This window comes from Athene noctua, chromosome 21, assembly GCF_965140245.1.
Source record: "Athene noctua chromosome 21, bAthNoc1.hap1.1, whole genome shotgun sequence".
NCBI classification, from domain to species: Eukaryota; Metazoa; Chordata; class Aves; order Strigiformes; family Strigidae; genus Athene; species Athene noctua.
In genome coordinates, this window is record NC_134057.1 from 4,407,496 (window position 1) to 4,415,996 (window position 8,501).

The window sequence follows — 8,501 nt, forward strand, 5'->3', positions numbered from 1 at the left end:
TGATCTGGGGATGGATGGTGCAGCCCTTGGGGTGTGGGATTCCTAACTTTCTGGTTTGGTATGTTTGGCATATCTTTTCCTGGGCACTTTGAGCAGCTCATCCCCTTTCCTGCTGACTTTGATCAGCGCGGTTCAGCCAAAATGTTTTGGTGTTTGCCAACGGCATCCTGGCTTGTATCAGCACTAGTGTGACCAGCAGTAGCAGGGAGGTGACAGTCCCCCTGTGCTCTGACTGGTGAGGCCGCACCTGGAGTGTCGTGTCCAGTTCTGGGCACCTCAATACAAGAGAGATCTTGAGGGGCTGGAGTGAGGGCAGAGGAGGGCAACGAGGCTGGGGAAGGGCCTGGAGAATAAATCCTGTGAGGAGCCAGGGCAGGAGCTGGGAGTGTTCAGGGTGAGGAGGAGGAGGCTGAGGGGAGCCCTCATCCCTCTCTGCAGCTCCTGGCAGGACATTGCAGAGAGGCTGGGGCTGGGCTCTGCTCCCAGGGGATCAGGGACAGGACAAGAGGGAACGGCTGGAAACTGCCACAGGGGAGGGTCAGGCTGGACATTAGGAAAAAAAATTTCCCAGAAAGAGTGGTCAGAGAGTGGAACAGGCTGCCCAGGGAGGGGGGAGTCCCCATCCCTGGGGGTGTTTATGGGCCGTTGGGATGAGCTGTGGGGGATGTGGGGTAGGGGAGACCGTTGCAGAGTCGGGCTGAGGGTTGGACACGATGATCCCGACGGGATTTCCCACCCTGAGCGATTCTGTGAAAGGAGCCTCGGGGCACGACAACCCCCCGCCTCGCGCGGGTGTCTTCCCGTCCCCTCCGCTCCCCAAAACCTCTCTTCCCACGCCGGGAGTCGAACCCGGGCCGCCTGGGTGAAAGCCAGGAATCCTCACCGCTAGACCACGTGGGAGGGCGCGGGCAGCGCCGCGCGGCCCCGCGCTGCCCCCTGCGGGGGGGGCGGTCGGGGGGGGGGGCGGAGATGGGGGGCGGAGATGGGGGGCGGAGATGGGGGGCGGTCGGTGGGGCGACGGGAGGCGGCGGGGCCGGGCGCTGGGAGGTGGGGGGGTGCGGGGGGGCGGTGCCCGCTCCGCGCCGCCTCCGCGGGGACAATAGCGCGGGGCCATGTCGTCCGCCGGCGGCCGCCAGCCCAGCCAGAGCCGGGCCATCCCCACCCGCACCGTGGCCCTCAGCGACGCGGCGCAGCTGCCCCCGGACTACTGCACCACCCCCGGCGGCACGCTGTTCTCCACCACCCCCGGAGGTAAGCGCCGGGCCGCCCGGGGCCTGCGGGGCGGCGGCCGCGGGGCCGCGCCGGGGGAGCGCTCCCGCCGCCCGCCCGCCCGCCCGCCTCCGGCCACGGCGCCTGTCGCGCCCCTATCGCCCCGCCGCGTCGGCGAGAGCAGCCCCTGCCGCCGGTTCTCCTTCGAGCGGGCGCGTTTGGCGGGGTTGGTTGTTTTTCCGGGGCAGAACGGGGCGCGCCGAGGGTCCCGGCGGCGGCGGGCTTTGACCCCGGGACGCGGTGGCCGGTTCCACGGCGTCGAGTGGTTCTGCCCCGTCCCGCCCTGACACCCCGCGGGCCGAGCATCCCGGGGGACACACACACACACGATTCGGGGCGTCGCACCCATCCGGCATCCCACCCCTGCCACGAGTGTGCCAGGCCTCTGCACAGGGGCGACGGCGGCTGGTACCCGGGTGCCACCGGGGGTGTTTATCCAGCACCGGATTATCGCCCGCCGTGCCCAGATGAGAGCGGGCAGAGCGGCGGTGCGCACCCCCGCTGCCCTCCCTGCCCGTCCGTGGCTTCGGCGGAGGTCCTTGATCAGGTGCCCCGTCCTGCCCAGAGACTCCTGGAAAAGAGCTCTGCCGGGCAGGATCCCCCCATCCTCGTCTCGTCCCCCTCCTCCCCCAGGCACCCGGATCATCTACGACCGCAAGTTCCTGCTGGACCGCCGCAACTCCCCCATGGCCCAGACCCCGCCTTGTCACCTCCCCAATATTCCTGGTGTCACCAGTCCAGGCTCGGCCGGCGAGGAGCCCAAAGCGGACACCAACAGCCTGAACCACCAGGAAGGGAAGCCATCCATGGGTAAGAGACCCCCGGGGGTGCGCTGGGGGGGTATGAGGTGGTGGGTGACCCCCCTAACGCTTCTCTCCTTGCCTCTCGCCAGGGGACGACGCTCAGTTCGAGATGGATATCTGAGCGGGAACCACGGAGAGGCAGCAACTCCCCAGACCTGTGCACACCCCAGTCAGCTTAGCAGGACCCGTCCCGGCGAGGCGGAGGTGGCAGCGGTCCCCACCGGCGGCCCCCTCCCCGCACCCTTCTCCCCCTCTATCTGGGGAGTGCAGCTCTGGCTTCACCCCCTTTCCAGGTGACCGGTCCCAGCATGTGCCGGCTGGAGCATCCCTTCTGGACCCGGCCCTAGCCCTCTTCCTCCTCCGCCTGCCGGCAGCCTGATCTCCATCGGGCTCCTTTTTAAAACATCCCTTCGCCTCTTCTGCTGCCTCACGCTCCGCTCCCCCCTAAAGAAACCCAGACCCTCCCGTTACTCCAAACCTCTCGTTGCCGGCAGCTTGGTGGTCCGAAGCTGCGTCACCCCCTTTGCTCCTTCTCCTGGATAATAATTTGGGCAGCCTTGCGGGAGGAGGGGGAAAGTATCGCTCCTAAAACCGAGTGCCTGCTTGCACCAGGGAGGGTTTTTTTCAGCTTCCCCGGGACCTGCTGGCATTCGGTGGAGGACAACGTTGACAGCATGTTCCCTTTGGTGCTCCAGGTGCCCACATCTGTCTCCTACCTGGATTTCTTCTGTCTTGACCCTTTGACTGGGGGCTGTGTCCCCAACCCTCCAGCCAGGACTCAAAGTGATGTAGCCATATGTTACAAACCCCCCCTTGCTTTTATTTTTTTGGTACTAAAAAGGGGCACTTTACCAACAACGCTTCTTTTTTTTGGGCTGGGGACAAGCGCCTCTGGGAAAGTGCTTTCTAGTGCTTTTTTTTTTTTTTTTTTTTTTTTAAATTCCCCTCCCCCTTTAAAATGTGAATAATACAGGAGTGAAATCCCTCGGTGCCATCAGATGTCTCAGGAATAGCTGGGTGCCCGGGGGGGCGATGCGGGGGCTCGCTGGTGGGACACAGCAGGGATGTGGTGCTGCAGTGCCGGTGTCGGTGCCATCCTCAGTGCCATCCTCCGCTTGCTTTTTGCACCGGGGCTTCCCCCAGCTGGGCTGTGCTGCTTTGGATAAAGGGTTTCCGTGTTAAACTCCCTGCCACTGCCAGCTGTGCCAGCCTGGCACTTCGTGGCCATCCTGCTTGTGCCCGGCATCTTGAAACCCCCCAGAGACGGGATTTATTTTTTTCCTCCTCTCTCGGTGCGACTCTCACCTTGAAGAGCAGTGTTTGGTGAGGGTGTGTGTGGTGGGGGATGCCGCGGCGGTGCCGTGCTGTGCTCCCCAACTCCACCAGCCCCCTCCTATTTTATTTTTTTTTTTACTGCCTGTTGGGCTGTCAACAGCTTTGCAACCTTCTCAAGTGCCATTTTATCAGCCCCCCACCTGAGTGCCTGCTCCATCCATCCATCCTCCCTCGCCAGGGTCGTGTCCCCCCACACCCCGGGGACCTGGTGCCTGCTGGGGTGGTGGCTCTGCGTGCCGGGGACGGGTACGTCCCGCACCAGCATCCGTGCTGCAGGCTTTGTGCACTTTCCGTCCGGTAATTTATTTCTCTAGGTGTGTTTGGTGTGGGTCGGCATGGCAGGTGGTTGCAAGCTCCCATCTTCCAGCTGCTTTTCTCGTGGCGGGGGAGGGCTGCCATTTGTTTTGGGGGGGAAAAAAGCAAAAAAAAAAACCCTTTCCCTTGCATGGGTAGTGCTCAGTGGGATGCGATGTGAACATGTAGCCAGCCGTCGTAGGCGCACGAGTGAGTGAGTGCAAGTAGAAATATGTATATGCGTGTGGGTGGGTGGTGATAAGACACACACAAATATATATATTATATATAAATAAATATATTTTCCTTAAAGCGAAGATCCTAGGAGGTCTGTTAGGTCCTCGATGGAGGGAGTGACAGGGGCAGGGGGCGAGGACATCCTTTGTGGAGCGGGGACAGCCGCCGCGGGTGCAGGGACCCAGCGCCCTCGGTACAGATGCTCATTTTGGGAAACCTGCTCTCCAAGCCAAAAAAACCCCAAAAACTTATGGACAGGAGCCAGAGGGAAACCACTTCTTTTGCTAAACACCCCCTTTCCCAACCTCCTTTTGTCTCCATTCCCCATCCCAGCGACTTTCTCCCGGTTCTCTTTTATAACCGGGCTCGGGACTGAAGAGCAGGGAGGGAGTGCCTGGCCTCGCCGGGGCAGCTCCTCTGCTAGTCAGGGTATAGATTTGTGTTTTTTTACCGACTTCAAGCAGGTGTTTGGGAGGAGAAAAGCTCTCGCCAGTGGTTGCTGTTACAGTGAGATCAATAAAGATCTTTGTTCTATTAAATCGAGATGATGGAGGTTTCTTCTGACCATGACTTGGGGTGCAGGGGAGATTTTCCTTTTCCTTCAGAGCAAACGCCACCTGGGTTTCACTCCCCTCGTGGGTCAACCCTCCTTCCTTTATGTTTTAGCTTGTTTTTTATTTTTTCCCTCCCAAATTCTAGGTGAGTTGCTTTCCAAATTTCAAATATGGAACAAAAGCAGATCTGGGCCGAGGGCAATAAATCAGGAACGATCCCCCACCTCTTGCCAGGCCATAACTCAGTGTTACAAAGAGCAGAGGGTAGTCAAACTCAGAACCAAGAGCCAAGGGTTAAGGGGGGGGGACATGATTGCAAGGTTTTATGTACAGAAAAATCTGATTTTGCCATAGAAAGGTCTCCCCGTGCAAAATTGCTGCAAATTGGTAATCTGTTTTATACTACCAGGTGCAAAAATCTGTATAGACCTTGGCATCAAACTAGAGAGGTGCCAAAGGAAGGCCTGCTGGGACATATCCAAGCCAGACTCTGAATGTGCAAATCTCTGAACTTAAGCTGAGTTTAAATTGCAAACCCTCAGCAATTTCCCACATTGCTGCTAAAGGCACATTTGCACCAGCCTGGGGGTACCCCCCTGGCGACCCCGCTGATGCTGAAGGGAGTGTGTGCTAGCACACGGTGCCCGTCCCTGCCTTGTGAGTGCTGGGCAGGTTTCCCAAACATCAGCTGCACTGCTAAGGCCTCGTGTAAACTGGGTTTTAGCTGCCAGGGGGCTGCAAAGCTGTTGCAAAGCCAAAGCTGACTTGCAAATCGGTGCTGACCAAAGAGAGCAGGTGGGTATGAGCATGGGGGTACAGCCACCACCACCTGAGCTCATCCTTAAGGGCCCTCATGGATATTGGCAGCCCTGAGCAGCCTCCCCTGGGCTCCTCCATCCCTAGGAGCACATTTAAGCCCAGGTTCTGGCCTGGCTGCATCCCTCAGCCCATGTGGTTGCCTCATCTCTGCTGATTCTGGAGGGTCCCAGCCCAGGCTCGTGCCCTTGCGGGGGGCTGCACTGATGCAGGTGTGTGGCCACAAATTGTTCCGGTCCAGGACATTAGTCACTTTAATAATACTGAAGTTTTAAACCAACTAGCAGCAAAGTCAGCCTTTTTTTACACGATCCACTCTTTATGGGGGGGACTCTGAGCAGCAAAAACCTTTTTGCCCCCTAGCAGGAAGGGTGCTGCAGGGTGGGTGGGAGTAGGATGTGCCCTCCCTCCAGCTGCAGCAGCCAGATCCTGGGCCCCCCCCATTTTTGTGGGTGTCTCAGTAAACTACCAGCAACCCCCCACCTCCCCGTGCTGTGACACCCCTGAAAGCGCATCCCTCGGGGGCGCAGACTCCGCGTGTGAAATACCGCGGGGGCACGCTGCATTCCTCCACGGGTGAAGGCGGGAGGGTGACGCCAAGGGTGCCACTGACCCGGGGTTTGGGGGGGCCCCTTGCACACCCTGGCTTGGCTGCACCCGGCGTGGTCCTGCCGTGACCTCCCGTGGATGCGGGCGCATACTGCAGCCTCTGCTCTGCCGGGAGCCCCGGGGAAGGGCTGTTACATCACACTCTTACCCGCGTTATTGTTAAATTATAATTATTAAATTACTTTAATTACTATACTCTTGCTTCTTGCGCTCCTCTCCAGCCTGATCCTGAGTTTGAAAGTGGGAGCAGGAGGAGTGGTGGAGAAGGCAGCGAGGAAATCCCTCCTTCGGAGCAGGCACCGCTGCTGGTGCACAGCATGCCTGGTGCATGGCTGCTCCTTCCTGCAGTTTCTCCCCAAATTCTGGGTTGTTTCTTACCTGAAGTCTCTATTAAGGGGTGCCTAAAGCCTGTTGGGGCAAAAAAATCCGGAGGAAAGCTGTGTTCCTTGGAAATAGGCAGCAAGGCTTTTTTAAAAAAGGAAAGAAAATAAGAATAATAAATGTTTCCTTCCACCACTAAATGGGAGTGGTGAATTGTGGGTTGCTCTCTTTTAATTCTGAAATGTTAGCAAATTTTGAAGCGTCTGTACAGAGGAGAGGAACAAGATGAAAAAAATGCTGATGAGGCATTTGGGAGACCCCCTCTTCTGGGTTTGGCTTTGCCTGTGTGATGGCAAGCTTAGGGGAGTGACAACTCTTTTCCTTCTGAATTTTTGGTGCTTTTTTTTTAATCCAAAGCCCCTGCGGCGAGGTGCGTGTGCATGGGGAGCCCTGACTTTTGGTCTGCTCCTTAGGGCAGGGGGAGTTTCTTGCTGTCGATTTGGGAGATCAGAATGGATAATTTAAAAAGAAAAAAAAAAAAAGGATAACATTTCAATCTAGGACTAAAGGTCTTAATTGATAGCAAGCTGTAAATGAACTAAATGAGGGTAATTTTGCATGCAGCAGGGTGAGTGAAACCTTGGTTGGATTTATAGCTCTTGATTTGAGCTTTAAACTGGCGTAGCTGCTGTCTGTGTGTGCGACTGCTGGGGTCTGCCCTGTGTAAAATTCAGCGGAGCGGCTCAGGAAAGGATATTTTGGATGAGCCAAGGGCCGGGAGCCTGGCTAGTATCTAGGATCCCGATTAACAAACTTTCCAGCCCTGCTTTCCAGCCGTTACCATTTTCGGACTGACTCTGAGCTCCGTTTACATTCCTGGCCCTCCTCCCCAGTGCCGGTGAATGTGTTAATGCCGTTTTTCTCTTTTCCATTTGGCTTGTTGGTGTCCTATAAACATTTATTTGGCGATGCCTCCTGAATCAGCACAGTGGCTGTGGATGATGTTGAGTGCGAGCAAGGCTGTAGCACCGGGACATTGGGGATCTTGGAGGGAGGTGAGGCTGGGCTTCTCCTAGATGGGACCCTCTGAGGGCTCTGAGGTCAGCCCAAATGAAACAGGGGAAGGCAGCTAGGAGCTGAAGGAAGTGAGGTTTTATGGATTAGCTAAAGTAGCATCTTTCTGCAGCAGCAGAGTAAGTGCAATGCCTGTTGGCAGTGAGGGAAGCCTGAAGTCACCTCACGGCTTTATGCTGTGCAGTGGTGGAAACCAGCAGAAGATGAGCAGACGGTGATGCTGGACCTGCTGCTACCAGCAGAGCCGTTGTGGGAACCCACCACGGTGCCCGTACGTGCTGGGGAGCTGCCGGCAGGGCAGCAGCCTTATTTCCCCAGGCATTTAAGTGGCCCAAGCAAGGAGGGATTGCTCTGAGTCTTGGGGACCTGGAGCCATCCTGATATTTCAGAGGATGCTTCCAGATCTACACCCTCTCCACCATGCCCTGAAACCCTCCCACAAGGCAGGAAGACCAAGCGTGGAGGCTCTGCAGGATTGCTCTTAGGCCAGGCTGCTGTAAGCAGCTGTGAAAGGGATGCTTACATACCCAGGTCCGCTTAGGGCACCCGCTTCCCACCCTACTCGTGGTTGAGTCCTGGAACCTGCTTGTCCAGCAACACTGGGGAGAGGAGATGTGCTGGGGCTGGGTGTGTTTGGGGGTTCCATCTCCAGCAGGCTGTGAGGAGGCTCAAAATTAGCAGAAAGTGCAGATTCCTCTGTGAGCTTCAGCTTCTCAGCCTGCTTTTAAAAAGCTATACTAACTGCTTGCAGAGTGCTGGACCTTTACATACCTCATGTGAGTTTTGGGGATCAATCTCTCCTGGCGTGACAAAGCAGGGGGCAGGGGCTCCCTGCAGACCATTTAACACCAGTCCCAGCCCGGATCCAGCAGTATCCTTGTCCCTGGCTCCCGTCACACACATCCCTCCCTCCTCTTCTATTTCTGAGAAGGAAAAGGGCATTTTGGCTTTGAGAGGTGCAGGCAGTGCCCCAAACTGCTGTTGCCTTTCTGAACCTGGCTGGGGTGGTGGCATCTGCCAGTCCCCTCTCTGTCCCAGGGGGCTGACATCAGGAGGGGGTGTGAAGGATCAGTGTGGCTGGGGGGGGCTGCTGTGTGCCAGGGGGTGCCCGAGGGGATGGGTGCTGTGGCTGGGGAGAGGGGTGTTGCTGTGTGCCAGGGTGTCCCCGAGGGGATGGGTGCTGTGGCTG

General features: G+C 57.6%; 1 protein-coding gene and 1 non-coding gene across 2 annotated transcripts; one reads left to right on the forward strand and one right to left on the reverse strand.

Annotated features, from left to right (window-relative positions):
- Window positions 1–828: 828 nt before the first annotated feature.
- On the reverse strand, window positions 829–900 carry TRNAE-UUC (transfer RNA glutamic acid (anticodon UUC)). The gene has a single exon. It is a non-coding gene; the product is annotated as a tRNA-Glu (tRNA).
- A 160-nt stretch (window positions 901–1,060) lies between these two features.
- Window positions 1,061–4,481, forward strand: EIF4EBP2 (eukaryotic translation initiation factor 4E binding protein 2). The gene is made up of 3 exons (XM_074924341.1): window positions 1,061–1,251; window positions 1,903–2,079; window positions 2,162–4,481. Exons 1-3 carry the CDS (start codon window positions 1,113–1,115, stop codon window positions 2,191–2,193), a joined length of 348 nt encoding a protein of 115 aa, XP_074780442.1. The 5' UTR covers window positions 1,061–1,112; the 3' UTR covers window positions 2,194–4,481.
- The last annotated feature ends 4,020 nt before the right edge of the window (window positions 4,482–8,501 follow it).